Raw genomic sequence first — 22,595 nt, 5'->3', positions numbered from 1 at the left:
TTTGAGGCCAGTCTGGTCTACACAGTTAGTTCCAGGACAGCCAGGGTTATATAGAGAGATCCTGTCTCAAAAAACATATAAATGCATACATATATATATTTATGACATATGTAATATAAAACATATATACACACATATATAATGCTTACTGTATTCTCAATACTAAATTATGAAAAGTAATTCTTTTATATAATATTAAAATTTATTCAGTAAATACATGTGTTTCTTGAATTACAAGTTCCCTGCTTTACAATATGTTTGTTGGAAATTGATCCCAGAATGAGTTCATTCTCACTGTTCTACTTACTGGCAGTTATAAGACCATGGTCTTCTTGGGATCAGTGCTATTGTTTGAACAGGTTGCCCTTCTGAAAAAGTTTTGAATAAATATTATCTTTTACAAAACAGCAGGGACTCATCTGAAAAGAAGAAACACTCTTTAAACAGGATACTTAAGAAAACAGCATGGTATGAAATTAAATTCTATTCTGTTTGTGTATCTATTTTTATAATGTATGAGTCATGTTTACAAAGTAAGATTTTGGTAACTAGGGCTCCAGAGTTTCTATGCCAAAGGCTAAGACAGCTTCCTAGACTATAATAAATTTACTATAAGGTTATATAGAGTAATCACTAGCCCTGACAATGGTCTTTGAGGTTTTGCAGTGACATCTGTGGGACCTCTTTGACTAACGACTAAATAAGATTTAACTCATTCCTGGCACTAGAGGGTTTAGTTGGTGACATAAGATATCTAGTTGAGGTATTGTTTTCCACATTATATAGTGATTCCATTTAAGTTTCTTTAATATATGTATATTATTTTAGGAATCTTTTATAATAGTAGGCTTCTAGATGTCTTTTTAAAAGGCCTGTATGGTGTTTTCCCTCCCCATATTCCCTCCTCTACCCTGCCCTCCCTTCCTTCTCCCTATTTAATCCTCCTATTCTAGTTTCCCCTTTATCCCTTTGTAACTCTATTCCAGTTCCTTGGAAGACCCCCTACCATGAGCCCTTCCTAACCCTTGTGATTATTCAGATTGAAACACACATATCTAAAGTTTAAAGGCTAACATCAGTATACAAGAGAAAACATACGATATTTGTCTTTTGGGGTCTGGGTTACCTCACTTAGGAAGATTATTTCCAAACTCCATTCATTTGCCTGAAAATTTCATAGTCTCACCTTTCTTCATAGCTTAATTATTATTCCATTGTGCATATGTACCATGACCATGAAATCCTAGCAGAAACAGCTCTCTAAAATTCTCCATTGTGTAGATGCTGAATGAAAAATGAGGGCATGATCACTCCAAGGGATGGCTGAGGAGAAGAAATCTATTGTAGATGTGTGGGAGAAAAAAGCCAGAGGCATCTGGAAGCCTCTAGACTGAACTGGGTCTTGGAGGGTGGGGTAGTGGATCCATGAACCAAGAGGCCAAGATGACCAAGAGAGTGCATGGGAACCAAGAGGCTGCAAAGCCAAAATGTCTGAGTTGTATAGGGAAGAGAAGCTGGTGGAAGCTCAGCTCCTGGGAGGGAGAGGTTTGGGGTGGGGGCAAGGTAAGAAGTGTTGGGAGGAGCTACAGGTGATGCTGTAAGGCCAGAGTTGCTTTGAAATGTTAACAGGCACCTTAGCCACTTGTCCCAGCTTTCTTTGAGACCTAACAGATGGCATATTACAGTTTATATAACCTAAACTAAGCCAACTTCATTCCAAACTGCATTGCCTGAGCAGGATCATTCAGCTTACCAATTGCAGACCATACATACAGAACAATATAGGCCAGTTAGATTTAATAGGGTAAATTCTCCAATTTATACCTGATTTGACAGAAGTGCCTTAAATATATTTTACAGAATTATTCTTGATCATTGAAAATCATTAGAACCTATATCTTAAATTTTTCAGCTTTTAAAATGCTTCCATAACACTTTTCAAGATTATGTCAATGGCAAGGCAAAAGTCTAAGTTTAATCCTTAGCACTAGAAAAAAAATTATTTTCAAACTCTTCTTTCTAAATTGAAAAGAAAAAAAAAAAAACAGCTCAAAGCCTATCAAGCTTCAGCGCAGGCGAACACAAACACACATACACACACACACACACACACACACACACACACACAAACACACACACTATTTGATACAATATTTAACTTAATACTCTATTAATAACTTCACCTCAAAACAGCTGAAGGATAATGGAATCACTATTTACAAAGAAAACTGAGAATTCATTGCTCTGAGGTCCTTACTTTTCTCTAAACAAGCCAGGGCCATCAGTCTGCATCCAAAAGTGGATATTTTATTTACACTGACAGCTAAGCCCCTGGAATCTTAGGATAAACGGACTCCAAACAACTCTCAAAGGTTAGCAGAGATGTTAAGGCATAATTGGTGAAAATGATCAAAACAATAAAATAACCCTTTGCTACTGCTCTAGTTGGCACTGTGAACCTGAGAGAGTGGGACCTAGAAACTGAGGCCAAATAAAGTCTCATTCAATAGCCAACTTTATTTAGAGCAACAGACAATTTATATTCTGAGAGTTAAGCAGGAGCAAAGGTCACATGAGTTTTGGCTGTATTCAGCCTGGAGGGCAAGGTCACATGAATTTATGCTGTATACAGTCATGAGGACAACCCATGTTTGCAAACATCATCCAGGTAATAATAGTGGATGACTGGCAATCTCAAGTAAACCCATTCCTGTTTACTATACTTGGGAGGGGCATGGAAGCACATTCCAATAACAACCCATGTTATGGAGAAACAGAGGTCACAAGACTTTTGTCTTGTTTTCTTGGAGTTTCTCACAAGCTCTCAAATTCTCCTCACACAGCTCCATTCTTGGACCTTGTTCATACAACCCATCACTTTTTTTTTTTTTAGCTCTACATAATGGTTTGTGTTCAGTGCTTACTACATTAGTATTTCAGTTCTAGCTCACTACTAGTCCTTATTTAACTATTAAAATAGATCAATCACTAGCATTTAAAGATTGTCTTAATTCTTCTTCATACACCCATACAAGATGGGTGGACAAGCTTGATTTAGATTGAACATTTTTACTGAAAAACAAAAACTTCTTAGTGAAAGATGAAGAAGAAAATTAGACACTGGGGAGATAGCTCAGTGTGCAACGAGCTTGCCTTGCAAACATAAGGAGATGAGTTCAAGTCCCCAGAATCCAAACAAAGTCAAGCACAGTAGCTCCTATAGTAGACAGGAGGACATGGGGATGCTCATGGGTCACCTAGCCTGACTTATACAGTTGCAGAACAAGAGACTCTCTTAAATAAAGTTGGAAGGTGAAAATCATACCCAAGGTTGTCCTTTGACTTCAAAACAGGTGTTGTGCTACACTTGCGCTTACCTTCACATGCACAAATGTGCACAAACCCATGTACACACGAAATACACACATGCATATACACAATACAAGAAAGGGTAAAGAAAACATTGATTAGCATTCCAATTAAACTTCATAAATTTTGTTTGTGCAACTTATAATTACAGAATGGGTTAGTTAATTGATAGATGAATTAACAGTGAAGGGACAATTTAAATTAATAAGGAAAGTTTTTTTTCATTTAAATCTGTTCCCCTAGCAGAAAAAAATGGTTAAAGAAGCAAATTCTAACTGAAAGGGTAGAGACAGTGGCACAGACAGGTGGATCTCTGTGAGTTCGAGATCAGCCTGGGTTACAAGAGCCAGTTCCAGGACAGCCTCCAAAGCCACAGAGAAACCCTGTCTGGAAAACCTCCGAAAAAATAAAAAATAAAGAAAGGTTCTGTAGGTGGATTAGCATTTTTCCCTGGTGTAAGAAGGGACTTTGAGAGCCCATCCCACATGAAGGGTTTCACTCTGGCTCTGGACACATGGGGAAGGGCCCAGGCCCAGCACAGGAAGATTTGGTGGACTTTGCAGAGCCCCTGTTGAGGGCCCTACCCTGCCTGGGGAGTGGTGAGTGGATGGGTTGGGGGGTAGGTTGGAGGTGGGGGAGAAGGTATGGGGTTGAGGGAAGGGAGAGGGAGAAGGGACTTACATGTGAAACAAGCCTGTTCCTTAACTTGAATTAATAAATATATACATATATATTTATTTATATTATATTATATTATATATATATTATATTATATACAAAAGAAAAAGAAAGAAAGAGGTTCTATAGATGCTCAGTCTGTAAATTGTTAGCCAAGTAAGCATAAGAACCTAGTTCAGATCACCAGAACACATATAAAAAGCCAAACATGAAAGTGCATGCCTACAACCCCTATAGATTATTGGGCAGCCAATCTATTCAAACCAGTGAGCCTCAAGTTCAATGAGAGTACCTGTCCCCAAACTAAAGGGTGAAAAAACAGATTGACCAAAGTCATTCATCAACAACCTCTGTACAACTAATATGTACACATATCATATACATGCAACAAATCACAGACGAATACACACATATACACACACAAAGGAATTTCTAAAGATAAGAACATGTTGATTTAGTGATTTTTTCCTTGTTTTTATGATAAGGTCTCACTGTGCCCTTGTTGGCCTGGAACTCAGTATGTAGCCCTGCCTCTTACTTCACAAGGAGCCAAAGTCCCTTGTAGCATCCTGTCATCTAGATAGTTTCTGAGTCACCTATCTTCAATTAAATTTCTTGGGTGATCCTGCAGATAGGAATTCCTCAATTAAGCTGCAAAGCAGGTGAGAAGTCAAAATACTATGCTGGGGAAACAGGACCTTGTCATATAGAAGAGGACAGTGTGTAGTTCGTGATGAGGTAACACATTAGATGACCAAACATGGGCAGTCTGTCCTCTGAATAGAAATGGATACAGTTTCGAACACAAACGGGTGGAAGAATTAAAAGGGAAATAACAAGTAGCTTCAAAACTGAGAAGGCATAAAGTTAGGGGTGAATTGCAAGATGGTTGATTCCTCCTGCAGGCCATCTGCTGAGGACAAGGGTAAGGCTATAAAATGACTAAAGGCACAGACCTTGTTATAAATGCAGAAATCCACACAGGAGTCTTGCCAAGCAGGCACATGATGAGGGTGGAACTAGGAAATATAAATGTGTAATAGCACCCTGTCATCAGAAAAAAGCATGAGGGAATTTTTGTTTTGTTTCATTTTTATTGGCAAGAGGATACTGTTTAGGATAGAGATGCGATAAACCAAGAAGGGGCTCTAGCTTGAGGGACAACAGCTGACTTATTTTCTCTTCATGGGAAGGAATATATGAACAAATTAAACAAAGTGCCAGAGCAATTCTGTTTGTAAAAATGGTATGCTAGATCTAAGAAATAGTAGAGAGGCTACCTTAAATACCCTTCATCAATAATGAGATTGATGACTACCTTATATGCCATCCTAGAGCCTTCATCCAGTGGTTGATAGAAACAGAGGCAGGCACCCACAGCTAAACACTGAACTGAACTTCTGGAACCCAGTTGCAGAGAGGAAGGAGTGATGAGCAATGGGGTCAAGACCGGGCTGGTGAAACCCACAGAAACAGCTGACCTGAACAAGGAGGAGCTCAGGGACCTCAGACTGATGGCTAAGAGGCCAGTATGGGACTGATCCAGAACTCCTGAACGTGGGTGTCAGTGAGGAGGCCTCGGCAATCTATGGGGCCCCAGGTAGTAGACTGGTATTTATCCCTGGCACACAAATGGAATTTGGGAGCCCATTCTACATGGAGGGATGCTCTCTCAGTCTGGACACACGGGGGAGGGCCTAGGCCCTGCCTGGGATGCTATGATGGACTTTGGAGATCACCCATGGAGGGCCTCACCCTCCCTGGGGGGCAGAGGGGGGGATGGGGTGGGGACTTGGGGAGGTTGGTGGGGGTGGGGAGGAGGGGAGGGAGAGGGAGCTGGGATTGACATGTGAAGCAAGCTTGTTACTAATTTAAAAAAAAAATAAAAAAGGAAAAAAAATGGTGTGCCAGAGCCCAAACCTGGCTGACAAGCATGCAGGGCCAAGATGCCTGCCATCTTTTATCCCTGATCTGGATGGTGGTGACTCCATTTCATCCTATAGATGAAGAGAGCTTGACTTCACAATGAGTCTCAGTTGGTTACACAGGGGATGAGGAAGGCTGGGGAAATATGAGTCCTGGCTGGACTCATTACCTTTGATAGAAAAAATATAATTACCTTTAATAGAGACATTGGAAATTCATTTACTAGAAAACAGAAGAGAATTTCTCTTGAAAGACCAAGAACTGATACCGTGGGAAAATAAAGTAACAGAGAGGATGAAAGCCATGGCTGTAGCATTGTGCTCTGGAAGGTGTGCCAGATGGTGGTACATCACAGGACATAGCGTTGGGACTAAGTGTGTAAAGCAATGAACTAAAGATGGATCGTGACTACCAGGAGTTAAGGAGGGGTAAGACCAGAGAGTTGTGGCTTATCCATATGGACTTTGAGGTCACTCAAGATGGTGGCATACCAGGGTTTTCAGTAATAGGAGGCAGATAAAAGTAGATAGGGGTAGACAGCTGATAACCCTGGATAGTGCCATATAGATAGATAGCCAGGATAGATGAGACAAGATGGTAGATAGCAATGCTGAGATAGGCTGGAAGACACTAGAGCAAAATTGAAGTGGACACAAAGGAAGAGGTTTTCACATACACATACACACACATACAAACACACACACACACACACTCACACACACACACACACACACACACACACACACACACACACTCACACACACACACACACACACACACACACACACACACACACACACACACTCGCACTCCATGGAGGAGTCATGCTTTCTCAGGCATAATCATTCAACTTGGTTGACATGCCTGGAATTCCATGCCTTGGGACATGGAGGCAAGAGGATCTCAAGAAGCACAAGGCCTGCTTGAGCTTCAAAGCAAAACCCTGTTTCAGAAAAACAGAAGAGGAAAAAGAAAACAAAAGGGATTGACAATTTTTGAAAGACAAGTATAAAGAATCCCTCAACACCACTCTTTTGTTATTAAGAATCAGGAAAGTATACTTTCCACTATATTTAGACATCCCTCTGCGTGCTGCCAAACCTATAGTCTTTAAAAGGAAGCCAACCAATCATTTCAAACTCTGAAACATAATCAAGCAAGTCTTAACAGTTCACAAACACAGAATTCAGTAGTTTGCTGGCAAACTTTAGAATGTTCCCGTTCCCCATTCTTTGCTAGGGGTTCACAGAAATCTTAAAACTCTTATGTCAATGCAATACTTTTTCACATTTGGTTAGTCTTTGATATGTGAAAGCTGAACAGCTTGGAATAAAAAGCAGTATTCATAAACTCTGAGGTAAACACCATGCCTTACAATGCCCTCTTTCTTTTTTATGATATATTCAAAAGGATAACCTTGAAATGTTCTTTGCCATCTTTTGATGGGAGAAAGGGGGTTTCTGTGAGCTTCTGAAGGTCAGTCCCCTGAGATAAGCTCAGGACATCCTCTTTCCCTTGTCACTGACATCTCTGGATATCATGATAATAATATTTAACCTTTATCATGAATCTACTCTTTGTTTTTTGGACTATACTCTGACCTTTACACCCAGACCAAGGAGAGATATCAGACTCACCCTTGACTGTTCAGAGCAGGCTCAGCAGAGCAGTAAGACCTTGGAGTACACGGTACACTTTGAAATACTTTGCAGTACACAGTGAGGAATAACAGTGCTGAAGAATGTGGTTTCTGCTTTTGGAGACATGGGTAGCAATCAGCAGGAAATTTTGCTAATTGATACTTCCTCCAGACAATTCACTCAGGGGGATAAGGACTGCAGAGCCAATGGGATGACAGCCAAATTCCATAGTACTCATGGCATCTGCAGCCACATTTCCACATTTCCCCAAATCCTAAGATGCTAAGTCTTAGGGTTCAATAAGAACAGGAAATGAATGGGCTAGGTCCACACTAAGCTGACTCAATATTAGCAACAGGAAAAATCTCTAAGGTAAAGGTTGTGCTGCCCACAGGTCTTGTATAATTTTCATTTTCTAGATTGATTCTAGTAAGCAATAGCTTTATAGAGGGAAAACTAGAGAACTATTATGTTGTAAAATTGAGTCAGAATTTAAACATTTAGTGATGCTACAATATTGTGAATATGGGATTTCCAAGTCGATAAATGGAAAACCAAGTTTAATAGGCCCATCTGTTAGCAGCGTGTGTGACTCCAAGCAGTATGTATGCTCTTACAACTGAGTCTTTTGTCCTCTTAGTAGTTTAAGGTGCAGAAAAAGCAGGGAGTCCTAGTGTGAAAACACTGTTACGTGAACAATGGTAAGAAACCACTCTAGTTTCTTCCTGGCAAATCCAAGGCACAGGCAGCCCAAGGAGTCACCTGTACCAGGCACTAAATAAGAAGATAACTTTCTAATCACCAAAGATATGGATTTTCTTCACAAAATAATAAAGTGGATCAAGGCCTGAGGTGCTCCTACTACACTGGTACTGGTGTAAACTTCCTTTCTCAGACAATGAGGACAGAAACATAGGTTTACTAAGTACCTGGTGTCTACAAGTTGTTCCGGTTGGAGCTTTTACACAGTGCTTTAAAAAATGCCCTATACTTGAGGCACTACTGTCTTCATGTGTGAGGAAACTGAGTCTCAGGTATGTTGGATAATCTGAGGCCATTCATGGTAGTGGGTGTTTTGATTGCAATACTAAAGCCTGGTTCATTTCTAAAACACATGCTTCTTTTTTAAATATATCATATTTCTAGTCCATTGGCCAGAGATTGACTTTACCTTTGTAATAAAGATTGGATCTTTAGTTTAAAATATTTGTTGTGTTTTTAATTATGTGTGTATATGTGTCTGTGTGAGGGTTTGGGTATGCATGAGCAAAGGGCTCACAGAATCCAGAAGAAGGCATCAGATGCCCCAGAACTGGTGTTACACACAGTTGAGAGTCAACCTATGTGGATACTAGGAATCAAAATGTGTCCTCTGTAAGAGTAGTGTGGTTTTTTTTTGTTTATTCATTTTTGGTATTGTTTGTTTCTCTGTTTGTTTAAGACACAGTCTCATTATACAGCACTGGCTGTCTGGGAACTCACTGTAGACCAGGATGCCCTAACTATATGGATCCATCTCTCTGCCTCCTGAGTGCTGAGACTAAAGGGGTGTGTGTGCCTTCACCACCCAGCTACATTGTGTGCTCATAACCTACTGAGCAACCTCTCCAACCTGTGGCTTCTTTAAAAACATTTAAATTTATTCTTTGACAATTTCATACTTTTATCCAATTTAATCATAACATTCCACCATCCCCCTCCAACTCCCTTAAATGGCGCCCATCCCATCACCTTTTCAACTTCATGTCCTCCTTGGTTGTTACAATAACTGTTGCCCATATACCCGTGAATGTGGGTCTACCTATTAGAGCATTGATATCCTACTAGCCATGTCCTCAAAGGACAGCGACTGACTCTCCCTCAACAGCCACCACCATCCACAGGCTTCAAAATTCATGAATCTCTGTTAAGTTTGTTGCCTGAGAAGATGCTTTGTAGGCTTTAGCACCTAGGTCTATAATTTGACATTACAACAAGAATACATGATGCCATTTATAAAGTTCATGATGGAGAACTGAGCAATCCACTTTTCAAAAGGAATAACAGAAGTAGAGTCAAGGAAAGCATGGAAAGAGAAGCTAAAGGGGCGTGGCATGTAAGGTAGTTAAGTAATCTCTTGAACTTTAAACTTCCACATCACAGTATGAGTTGGTTCGAAGATAAGAAGTAGAATAAATTCTCTCTTGTAGACAAGACTGAATCTCTGCTTTTCCAGAGGCACACACAACTGAGACCATGGCATTTGACGGCAATTGGAAAGTAGACCGGAGTGACAACTATGATAAGTTCATGGAGAAAATGGGTAAGAGTGTCTACCTGGGCGGCTCATTGTTTGCTTTCTCCTGCCTGTGCCTTAGGGAATGACTGGTGATGTGTAAGGCTCCAGGTGTGACTATAGAGCCAGGAAATCCATATCCACTCTTCCTGCTTTAGGAAGAACATCTTGTCTTCCCAGGGCAAGTGTTAGAGACCTTGTGTTTTCTTCCCTTGCCTGTTAGCTGAAAATTCACACGTGTGTGTGTGTGTGTGTGTGTGTGTGTGTGTGTGTGTGTGTGTGTGTGTGTGTGTTATGATAATTTCCAGAATTTAAAATAACACCGGATTATTGGGGGTAAAAAGAAGGATCTTTCAACAAGGTAAGAAAAGAATTTTATCAAAACTCAGCTTGAATAAATTCTATGTAATTCTCTTCTCTGACTTATGTAACTTCAGGAATAACCACAGAAAGCTGTGTATTCTTTATGGATGTATAATTTGATTACATTATAAATGTCCACTAATATTCTGGCAACCCACTACAAAACTGGGCAAAAATTATGTGTCATTCCCAAAATAAAACCTGCATGAATTATGGTTTATAATTTAGGGATTCTGAATTTAAATTTGTGATATCTGTACATTGATATTATAATGTATTTCATCATAAAACCCCTATTTTTTCTTGCTTGCAACTAATCAGGAATGCCACAAAAATGAATATAACTATGAAGCAAGCAAAGCATGGTGCTATATGCCTGTGATCTTAACACTTTGAGAGTGAAATGGGAGAATTGTGAATTAAAGGCTAGGGTGCTAGGCTATCTGGCAAGTTTGGAGCCTGCCTGGGTTATATATCAAGACCCAGTATCAAATGACAACAACAAAATAAATTAATAAATGCAATTTTGAAAGCAAAGTAGTGTTGAAAGTTAATAAATATCCAGAACTGAACTTGTGTTTCTTTAATATATGAATATACCTTTTAATACTCCATTTGACATTGCTGGAATTTGACTTAACTCTGAAGCAAAAAGGTTGTTAATCTTGTTAAAACGACCCAGGGTTAAGGTGCTACAGTTTGTTGCTTCATTTCCATTTTTCTTAGTTTGGAAAAGCTGCTTGAAGCAGTTCTCTGGGTCTACCAGAGCTTCCCCTTTCTCTAGAAGCATCTCAGTGTTGCTGTGCACACACAACCCTATTTGCTCTTTCTTCTCCACCCACAAAATAAACATGAGCAAACCAGGACAGAGTTTAGAAAGGGAAACACTTTCCGAGGCATTTTCATTTCTTGTTCCTTCCAATCTCTCTCGTTGTGCAGGTGTTAATGTGGTGAAAAGGAAGCTTGCAGCTCACGACAATTTGAAACTGACCATCACACAGGACGGAAATAAATTCACAGTCAAAGAATCAAGCACCTTTCGCAACATTGACATTGTGTTTGAACTTGGTGTCAACTTTACCTATAGTCTAGCAGATGGAACGGAACTCAATGTAAGACATTTTTAAAATAAACAATACATTCTTGATTTTTTTTACCAATACAAAGTGGTTGATCTCATGGAACGGTTCAACTAATTCAAATTCATTCCTAAGAAGAGGCAAACAAAGTGTGTTCATATTTTATGTTACACACGTTGGTTAAATGTTTAAATACAGTATTTTATTGTGACAGACATCTGTGAAAAAGTTATACTGAACAATAAGATTAGATGGACTGAGTATCGGAATAGTCACAAGGTGTCTTAGTTATGGTTTCTATTGCTATGAAGAGAAAGTATGATCACAGCAATTTTTATAAAGTAAAACATTTAATTGTGTTGTTTACAGTTCAGAGGGTTAGCCCATTCCCATCATGGAGAGGCATGGTGGCATGCAGACAGACATGGTGCTGGAGAAGGAGCTGAGAGTTAATGTGTCTTGATCTGCAGGCGACACGACATGAACTGTGTCACTGGGCATAGTTTTAGCCTGGAGACCTCAAAGCCCACCCCAACAATGACACACTTCCTCCAACAAGGCCACACCACTCCAACAAAGTCACACTCCCTAATAGTACCACTGTCTATGGGGGCCTTTTTCATTCAAACCACCACACAAGGAAATGTAAAGTTCTGTATTTTCAACTCTTCCTGCTGGGAGACTACAAGCTTTTAATGTTCATAATATTGAAACACAATAAGTGTTTATATATGTACTTGGACAATAAACTGAGAAGCCAGGTATGTAGCAGATTCAGGAGACTGTAGCAAGGACAAAACCGTGGATTGTGGTTCCAGCACTGTATAAAAACTGGGCATGGTCACACAAGCCTGTAATCCCAAGATGTGGGAATTGAGTCAGGAGGATCGTAAAGTCAAGCCTCTCCAAACATGTAGAGTAAGTTTGAGGTTAGAGTGAGCTACATGATATTTAATCTAAAAAAATTAAACAATTAATGAGTGGGTGAGTAGCCAAATGTAAAAGTCTAATACTTTATAGGTCATTAAGAATGTCCCTTTCAATGGACATAAAAAAAATTTAGGGACTCACTCTTTTCAATTAATTTTTAAGAAGTATTTTTAGTCTCAGAGATTTTCTAGTCAAGTATATTTGTAGTACGTGTGTGTGTGTGTGTGTGTGTGTGTGTGTGTGTGTGTGTGTGTATGTATGTATGTATGTATGTATGTATGTATGTATGTGTGTGTGTAGTGGTTGCACATGCCCACATGGCCAGAGGAGGCCATCAAGTGCCTTGTGGTGCTGCATATCTTATTCCCTTGAGACAGGGTATCTCACTCAATCCGGAGGCAGGCTGGTGGCCATGAAGCCCCATGGTCCTCCTAGCTCTGCTCTCTACAGCATGGGTGTCATAGGCATACGTGACCACACTTGGCTTTTTACATGGATTCTGGGGATTTGAGTTCAGTTCCTCATGCTTGTGTTGCAAGTTCTCTCACCAGCTGAGTCATCTTGTCAGCCCTGCAGGGACAGTCTACCTGTTGCATACTTTATCACTAATGATAATCACTCCTCATCTGCACGAATATCCAGTATATAGCAATTGTCAGCTGAGTGGTGCTTACAGTTCCCAGCACAGCCTTGACTCTCACAGCTCATGACCAATCAATCTTCTTTCTGATGTCTGAGGAATTGCTATGTCATTTCTCAGTCTCCACAGATGTAAAATGGAAGTAATGAATTACTCCATAGAGTCCATAGGGTCACTGAGTGACAATGTTTGTCTGTAAACTGGAAATCGTGATAGAAACATGTAAGATCATAATAAATACTGACTAATTATTATGATGCAGGGGACCTGGAGCCTTGATGGAAATAAACTTATTGGACAGTTCAAACGTGTAGACAATGGAAAGGAGCTGATTGCTATCCGAGAAATTTCTGGTGGTGAACTAATTCAGGTAAGTTGTAAGAAAGATTTACAATTACATTCCAAAGACAAAAATAATTATGAACAAGAATTTTATCGATGCTGACTTGCACCTTTAATTAGTAAACTGCTACTTCTTTCTTATAACTATATATATATACATATATATATATACATATATATATTATACATCTATTTATTGAGGAGAGTTTACATATATACATACATCATTTCTTGTTTTAACAACAACAAAAAATAAAAGCCTGCCACCCAAAATGTAATTTTAATGGTCCTATCCTATATCTTCATGAAGTGCTTCTATCAAATATAAGAAATTACAGGACAGCCTCCAACATCACTATTTTCCTTAATTTGGGATTTTCTCTCAATGACACTTCCTTTTATGTTTGTCAACATCTTTCAGACCTACAAATATGAAGGAGTCGAAGCCAAGCGGATCTTTAAGAAGGAATGAGCAAGCTTCTTGGAGCCCAGAGCAAAACCCTGAAGAGCTGAGCTGATGTCAGACTCCTCTCTCCATCGTGTTAATGCCAGGCAGGTTCATCCTTTCATGAACACTGGCATATTCCCAGTCTTGTCAAAGCCCAAAATGTAAAAGCTAGTTAGGATTTCATTTGCATTATGTTCCTTAAGATATGCATGAACTGGTATTTAAAAGGAAAATAAATACTGTCCTCACATTGCTTCATAAGTAGTGTTTCCTTTAAAAAAAAAAAAGTGGTGCGGCATATGCACTGATGACTGTTTTCCAAATATTTTATGTGTGTGTAGGTACAGAAATGCAATTTTTCTCCATATCTTTTTGTTTTTTTTCTGTGTATCTTTGGCTGTCCTGGAACTCACTCTGTACAGAACTGTAATTTTTCTCCATATCTTTTTGTTTTTTTCTGTGTATCTTTGGCTGTCCTGGAACTCACTCTGTAGACCAGGCTGGCCCCAAACTCACAGAGATCCGCTTGCCTCTGCCTCCTGAGTGCTGGGATTAAAGGCATGTGCTACCACTGCCTGGCTTTTCTCAATATTTTGTATTGATTCATTACATAGAAAACATCATGAGTAGTCCTTCATATGTAGCTGGGACTCAAAAAAAATGTGTATGAGACAATCATTTTTCCTTTTAAGAGTTCTCTCTCCCTGGGGCTATGTGTGAGCCAGCATCACCCTGCCCAATGGGAACTCTTAGTTCTGGCCCAGTCTTAGGCTAACTAGTGTGAACTTGAGAAAGCTACTTCATCTCTTTGGGATGTACTTCAGGCATTTTTCAAATGAGGTGATTGGACTGGATATCTATATCTATATCTATATCTATATCTATATCTATATCTATCTATCTATCTATCTATCTATCTATCTATGTGTGTTCATATATATGTATATTCATTCATACATATATACATACATACATATATATTCCCAAACAATGATCAGTTATTTCCCTTTCTTAAGCAACCATTTGGGAATATGTCACTGCAGAGAGAGTGTTGGGGTGTTAGAGAGCATGGAGTGGGGAGAGAGAAATATCACAAATATTGTTAAATTTGGCTGCCTTCATGGGCTCACAATCCTTTTTGGCTTAGAAAGACCCAAAGTTTGTTTTCATGATTTATTGTTAGTGTCTTAAGATTCTCAATAATAAGGATACCTTGAATTTTCCCTTCCTTCCTTCCTTCCTTCCTTTCTTTCTTTCTTTCTTTCTTTCTTTCTTTCTTTCATTCATTCTTTCTTTCTTTCTGTGTGTATGTGTGTACATGTTTTTGTATGTATGTGTTCATGTCTGGGAGTTCCTGTACACCTGTGTTCTGGAGGCCAGAAGTTGGCACTGAATATCTTTCTCTATTACTCTTCACCTTATTTGGGAACAGGATCTCTAACTGAGCCTGGAGCTCATCCATCAGTGACTGGGGACCTTCCTGTATCCTCTGCCCTCTCAGCACTGGGGTTACAGAGATGCACCACTATGCCAAGGTTCTATGTGGGTGCTAGGGGTCATAACTCAGGTCTCCACATTTGTGCAGCAAGCATTATACCCCTGTTAAATGAAAAATAAAAGACCCAGAGACTGATAATGGGATTCAAATGTCAAGCTGAACAACAGAAAATAAAGTAGCAGGCCACTAGCTCTTACCACTACCTCAGACTGAATGGGCTGATCCTGTTGCCTGTGCTCAGTGTGGCTGGAGAATCCTGAGACCGAATGTCTTCCTATCCTCAGTGTGGCTGGAGAATGGATACCTGCTACTGACTTCAATGTGACTTGAGAATGAACTCCATCTCTGAGACCTTGCTCCTATCTTATATACTTCTCATGAGTCCTGGAATTAAAGGTGTGAGCTCTAATTCTTTTAGACTGAGTCTCTCTAATGTATCCCTAGGTGGCCTTGAACTAAAAAGATCTGCCTTTATCTCCTAAATCCTGGGATTAAAGGTGTGTGCCACCACCTATTGACCTCTATAGCTTGTGGATGATTTTTCTTTCTGAATCCTCAGGAAAACTTTAAAAATCATAAATAATATATCACCACATCTCAGAACTTAGCTGCCTTTGTATTTATACAGACCCTGTAAGATACTTACACAGTCCTGTCCCTAGGAGCTGACTGGTCTTAAGTTCAGGAGGCATAGAGCAAATCAGTAGTCATGGTAAAGAACCATTGCTGAGGGTGTCTCAGTTCTCCTGTTGTCACTGAGGATTCCATTAGATGGCAGAGTGAATACAGGGTTACAGAAGTCCCCGTGGTATACAATCCAGATCACCAAGAATCAAAGAGAGAATTAAAATTTCAGTCTGGCAGAAGAGAGGGGCCTAAGTTCTCCTGAGTCTCAGTCCAGCTTCAAGGCCATAACCTCAAGTCTACTTTCCAAATGTTCTAAAACACACACAAACACATATACATACACTCATATACACACTCAGTAGTTCATTTTGTGTTGACCAACTACTCATTGTTGTGTGTTTAATATAAACAGTTAAGACTACACTAGAGAAAACTGATTTCACTTTGCCAGTGGGTATAAATTGTCCTCTTAGTTATGGGTAGGACCCCATGTCAGGTCCTCCTCTCAGTGCTGGGACCTCTCAGACTTGAACCTATGAGGTCTTATGCATGCCACAGTCTGTAAGTTCATATGTCAGTTCTGTAAGTTCTTTGAAATTTTTGTACAATTAGTTTTGACCCCAGTCATAAAGCTGCGTTGGACTGAACCAAGCCTCCTGCATGTGGGTGCCAGTTAGGAGGCCTGGGTAATCTATGTCACCTCTAACAGTGGATCCAGTACTTATCCCTAGTGCACAAATGGACTTTGGGAGCCCATTCCCTATGGAGTGGTACTATTGCAGCCCAGATACACAGAGAAGGGCCTAGGCCCTCCCTCAGATGATGTAACAGACATTGATAGTCCCCCATGGAAGGCCTCACTATCCTTGAGTGGGGAGTGGGTGGGTGGTGGGTTGGGGGATTGGTAGGGGGCATAGGAGGATGGGAGGGAGAGGGAATGGGGGAGACTGATATGTAAAATGATTGTTTCTAAATAAAAAAAAGACTTGAAAACTGAAATCGAGGCAATAAAGGAGACACAAACTGAGGGAATTCTGGAAATGGAAAATCTTGGTAAATGATCAGAATACAAGAGATGGAAGAGAGAATTTCAGGTGTTGAAGATACATTAGAGGAAATAGATTTATCGACAAAAGAAAATGTTAAATCCAACAAACTCTTAATATGAAATATCCAGCAAATCTGGGACACAATGAAAAGATCAAACCTAAGAATAACAGGTATAGAAGAAGGGGAAGTCCAGCTCAAAGAAAATATATTCAATGAAATAATAGAAGAAAGCCTTCCCAGCCTATAGAAGGACATGCCTGACAGTAGAAGAAGCTTACAGAACACCAAATAGACTGGACCAAAAAGAAAATAGACTCTCACCACATAATAATAATCAAAACACCAAACATATAGAATAATGAAAGAATATTAAGACTGCAAAAGAAAAAGCCCAAGTAACATTTAAACGCAGACCTATCAGAATTACATTTGACTTCTCAATGGAAACTCTAAAAGCCAGAGGTCTTGGATAGATGTTGTACAGACACTAAAGAGACCACTGATGCCAGTCCAGACTACTATACCCAGAAAAGATTTAAATCACCATAGATCGAGAAAACAAGATATTCCATGACAAAACCAGATTTAAACAATACATGTCTACGAATCCAGCCCTACAGAAAATACTGAAAGGAAAAGTCCAACCCAACGAAGTTAGCTATACTCACAAAAACATAGACAATAGATAACCCTACATTACCAAAAACACCATAAAGGGAAACATACACAATACTACCACCAACAACAAATCTTAAAAATAACAGGGATCAACAATCAACAGTCATCAACATCTCTTAATATCAGTGGCCTTGATTCTCCTATAAAAAGACACAGACTAACAGAATGGATATGAAGACAGAATCCATTCTTCTATTTCATACAAGAAACACACCTCAACTTCAAAGACAGACAATACCTCAGACTAAAGGGTTGGGGAAAGATTTTCCAACCAAATGGGTCTAAGAAACAAGCTGGTGTAGCTATCCTAGTATCTAACAAATTAGACTTCAAACTAAAACTAATCAAAAGAGATGAAGAAGGTCATTTCATATTCATCCCAGTAAAAATGCATCAAGATGAAGTCTCAATTCTGAACATCTATGCCCCCAATACGAAGGCACCTGAATTTGTAAAAGAAACATCACTAAAATGTAAATCAAACATAAACCCCCACATACTAATAGTGGGAGATTTCAACACCCTTCTCTCATCACTGGACCACCAGAGAGAAACTTAACAGAAATAAAGGAACTAACAGAAGTTATGACTCAATTGACTTTAACAGATATCTATAGAACATTCCATCCAAACACAAAAGAATATATACTCTTGTCACAGCCACATGAAACCTTCTCTAAAACTGACCACAGACTTGGCAACAAAGCAAACCTAAACAGATACAAAAAAATGGAATAATTCCCTGTATCTTATCAGATCACCATGGTTTAAAGTTAGAATTCAACAACACAAACTCCATAAAGGCTACAAACGCATGGAAATTGAACAATGCACAATTGCACCATCCCTGGGTCAAGGAAGAAGAAAGAAATGAAAGACTTTCTAGAATTCAATGAAAATGAATGCACAACATAACCAAACTTATGGGACACTTTGAAAGCAGTGCTAAGAGGAAAGTTGATGGCACTAAATGCCTACATAAAGAAGCTGGAGAATTCCCACACGAGTGACTTAACAGCACACCTGAAAGCTCTAGAACAAAAAGAAGCAAACTTACCCTGGAGGAGTAGACACCAGCAAATAACCAAATTGAAGGCTGAAATAAATAAAATAGAAACAAAGAAGACAATACAAGGGATTAATGAGACAAAGAATTGGTTCTTTGAGGAAATCAACAAGATAGACAAACCTTTATCCAAACTAAGCAAAGGGTACAGAGAGAATATCCAAATTAACAAAATCAGAAATGAAAAGGGGGACATAACAAAGGACATTGAGGAAATCCAGAGAATCCTCAGGTCACACTTTGAAAATCTGTACTCCACAAAATTGGAAAACTTAAAGGAAATGAACAATTTTTTGGATAGGTATCACATACCAAAATTAAATACCAAGAACAGATAAACAATTTAAATAGACCTATAACCCCTAATGACTCCCAACTAAAAATGGCCCAGGGACAGATACTTTCAATGCAGAATTCTACCAGAAATTCAAAGAAGAGATAATACCAGTATTCCTCAATTTTTTCCACACAACAGAAACAGAAGTGTCATTGACAAATTGTATGAGACTACAATTACCTTGGTACCCAAGCCACACAAAGACATAACTAATAAAGAGAATTACAGACCAATCTCCCTCATGAAAATTGAGGTAAAAATACTCAATAAAATACTGGAAAACTGACTCCAAGACCACATCAGAAAAATCATCCACCATGATCAAGTACGCTTCATTCCGGAGTTGCAGGGAAGGTTCCACATACAAAAATCTGTCAATGTAATCCACCATATAAGCAAACTAAAAACCAAACCAAAACAAAACAAAAAACCACATGATCGTCTCATTAGATGCTGAAAAAGCCTTTGACAAAATCCAACACTCCTTCATATAAAGGTCTTGGAGAGAACAGGGATAAAATGAATATACCTAAACATAATACAGCAAGCCAATAACCAACCTAAACTAAAAGGAGAGAAACTCAATATGATTCCTCTAAAATCAGGAATGAGACAAGACTGCCCACTCTCTCCATTTCTATTCAATATAGTACTTGAGGTTCTAGCTAGAGCAATAAGACAACAAAAGGATATCCAGAGGATACAAGTTGGAAAGGAAGAAGTCAAACTTTCACTATTTGCAGATGCTATGATAGTTTACATAAGTGACCCAAAAAAATTCTATCAGGGAACTCCTATAGTTGATAAACACCTTCAGTAAAGTGGCAGGATACAAGATTAATTTTAAAAAATCAGTAGCCCTCATATATATATATATATATATTATATATATTATTATATATGATAAACTGGCTGAGAAAGAAATCAGAGAAACATCCTTCACAACAGACACAAATAACATAAAGTATCTTGGGGTAATATCAGGTTCAGTGTATCTGGTTTTATGTAGAGGTCTTTGATCCACTTGGACTTGACTTTCTTGCAGGGTGGCAGATATGCATCTATTCTTCTACATTCCAACATCCATTTAAGCCAGTATTATTTGTTGAAGATGCTTTCTTTTTTCCATTGTGTATTTCTGGCTCCCTTTTCAAAAGTCAGGTATCCATTGGTGTGTGGATTTACCTCTGGCTCTTTGATTCAATTCAATTCATCAATGCATCTGTTTTTATGCCAACACCATGCAGTTTTGTTACTACAGTTCTGTAGTACAGCCTGAAATCAGGAATGGTGATACTTTTAGAAGTTTTTTTCTTGTATAGAATTATTTTAGCTATCCTGTTGTTGTTGTTGTTTTTCCCTATGAGGTTGAGTACTACTTTTTCAAGGTCTGTAAAGGATTGTGTTGGAATTTTGATAGGGATTGCCCTGAATCTGAGACTGCTTTTGGTAAAATAGCCATTTTTACTATATTAATCCTATCTTTCTATGAGCATAGGAAATCTTTCTATCTTCTAATAGCTTCCTAATTTCTTTCAAAGACCTGAAGTTTTTACCATACAGGTCTTTCACTTGCTTGGTTGGAGTTACCCTAAGATATCTAATATTATCTGTTGCTGCTGTGAAGGGCTTTGTTGCTCTGACTTCTTTCTCAGTCCATTTGTCATATGTATATATGAGGTGTAAGCATTACAGCTCAGATGGAAAAGTATCCTGGCACTCGTGAGCCAAGGAATACCACAAAGTCACACTGTACAACAAACCTCACACAAGAGATTTGTGTGGGAGGGAAAAAACCAGGAGAGTGGCTGCCTCTGCTTGGGTGAGAAACAGCAGAGAAACGGTCAAAAGGCAGAGTTTATATAGTTTCTTGTGTGTGTTGGGGGTAGGGGACTTTTCAGGATAAAGCTTTCAGGGTAAAGTCACTAGGGGCCAGTAAAACTGTAATTGATTAAATGTAAACTGTAATTGATAAATTAAATAGCAATTGATTAAATGTCTGGTTAGAAATCCTTTGAATATGTTGTTGAAAAATCTAGACAACAAGTTTGTAAGGCAGAGTGTGACTAGGAGGGTTAAGAAAAGGAGGAGAAAGGGGGCATCCCCTAGGAAGGGCGGCATCCAATTCCACTCTGGACAATTAGTGACCCGCTGACCAGAGGCTGTTTCTTACATTTTTGGAGATCCATCTGGAGTTGTTGGCTCTTGTCTTTTACTAGACCTGACTGGTTGACAGAGAAGCAACATTCCTCCCTTAGGAAGAGACAAAGACCACCACTCCAATCCTTGTGATCTATAACACTAAAGCAGACAGTGAATCTATTTCATCCTAGAGGGTAAGGATGGTCTGAGCCACCGCTTGGAGATCCTGGATGAACTTTGATGAAACTGATAGTCAATAGCTAGGGAGGTAGTCAATCCCACTGCTCCAACGGTGATGTCAGCAGTCAAACCAGGTCTGCTAGAGAGGGGATGACCTGAACAGCTCATTTGTTATGCCATGCTGCTGTAAACCCTGTGATGGAATTGTCCAGGGCCCTTCACCAGGTACCACCCCTTAGTTTGGAAAAAGGAACACCAGGGCACAAGTCCCAGTCCACCTGGTACATATGGAGTGATAAACTTGGGTGCCACAGAGAATCTAGACATAAGGACTGGGGTGGTCGTACTAAGGGTTTAGGTACTATTGCAGTCTGAGGAATCCAGTGTGCTGACAAAGTATGTTCCTGAGGAGTTAGCGCAGTCTGTGATGGCAAAAAGAGAGAAACGTGGGTAATATTTGGTTTAGAGCAATTAAAGAATGGCAAGGTGAGAGAGTCTAATAAGACAATAGGTGATGCAATAAATGGTGGTTGTGAGTGTGATCTAGGAAGATCATATAACCAACGTTCTTCAAAGTGGTCAGGCATCGAGTTCTTAAGTAGTGTATATGTAGAGGTTCCACATCCTGAGACAGGAATGTGGGATCAGTGCCACCAACAGGGGGTGATGTCAGGGATGTCAGGACCTTGAAGGAGCTCTTGACTACTTCTACCATGTCTGTTCCTAGGGGTTTAGAAAGTGGGATCTGTACCCTCTGTATTTTGATCATGCCTGATGGCGTTTATGATAAATGCCATAGTAAAGTTTACCAATGACCTCTGTCTCCCATCTGGGGTGCCATTAGTCATTTATTAGACTATAAACAATTTATTATTTTCCATAAAAGGTAGAATGCCTTCCTGAATATGTACCAAGTCTCCTACATAACCAATAAGGGCAACCCCCATAAGTTTCTGACCAACATTGAGAGTAATCTCTAGTTTGATCATAGAGAAAGAAAGCATAGGGGACAGGTGCTTTAGAAGTCAATTAAGGTGTTATAGGAGCAGGTATCACCTTTTGGAAACCTGCTGGTGAACAGTTTCCAGACCCCACCACTCTAGTGGTCTGGTTGATCCATTGAGCATAGGTCTCCTAAACCTTTGAAATATTTTTCAATTAACATAATTTCTTTATTGATTCTTTGGGATAACCTTTGAAATTTTAACAAGAACACAGATTGGAAAATAAATATGAAACATTTTTACATTACCTTAAATCACTTTCTTATACCTTTGGAACTTTCATTTACATGCCTTAATCCCAAGGGCTGGGATTAAAGGCCTGT

General features: G+C 39.2%; 1 protein-coding gene across 1 annotated transcript; it reads left to right on the top strand.

The window, feature by feature from the left end:
- The first annotated feature begins 9,848 nt into the window (after positions 1 to 9,848).
- Fabp2 (fatty acid binding protein 2) lies at positions 9,849 to 13,840 on the top strand. The gene is made up of 4 exons (XM_027395412.2): positions 9,849 to 9,915; positions 11,191 to 11,363; positions 13,163 to 13,270; positions 13,664 to 13,840. The coding sequence occupies exons 1-4, from the start codon at positions 9,849 to 9,851 to the stop codon at positions 13,712 to 13,714; spliced, it is 399 nt and encodes a 132-aa protein (XP_027251213.1). The 3' UTR covers positions 13,715 to 13,840.
- Positions 13,841 to 22,595: the final 8,755 nt, after the last annotated feature.

Source organism: Cricetulus griseus, assembly GCF_003668045.3.
Source record: "Cricetulus griseus strain 17A/GY chromosome 1 unlocalized genomic scaffold, alternate assembly CriGri-PICRH-1.0 chr1_0, whole genome shotgun sequence".
In the NCBI taxonomy this organism is placed as follows: Eukaryota; Metazoa; Chordata; class Mammalia; order Rodentia; family Cricetidae; genus Cricetulus; species Cricetulus griseus.
This window is presented reverse-complemented; position numbering and strand designations above follow the sequence as displayed.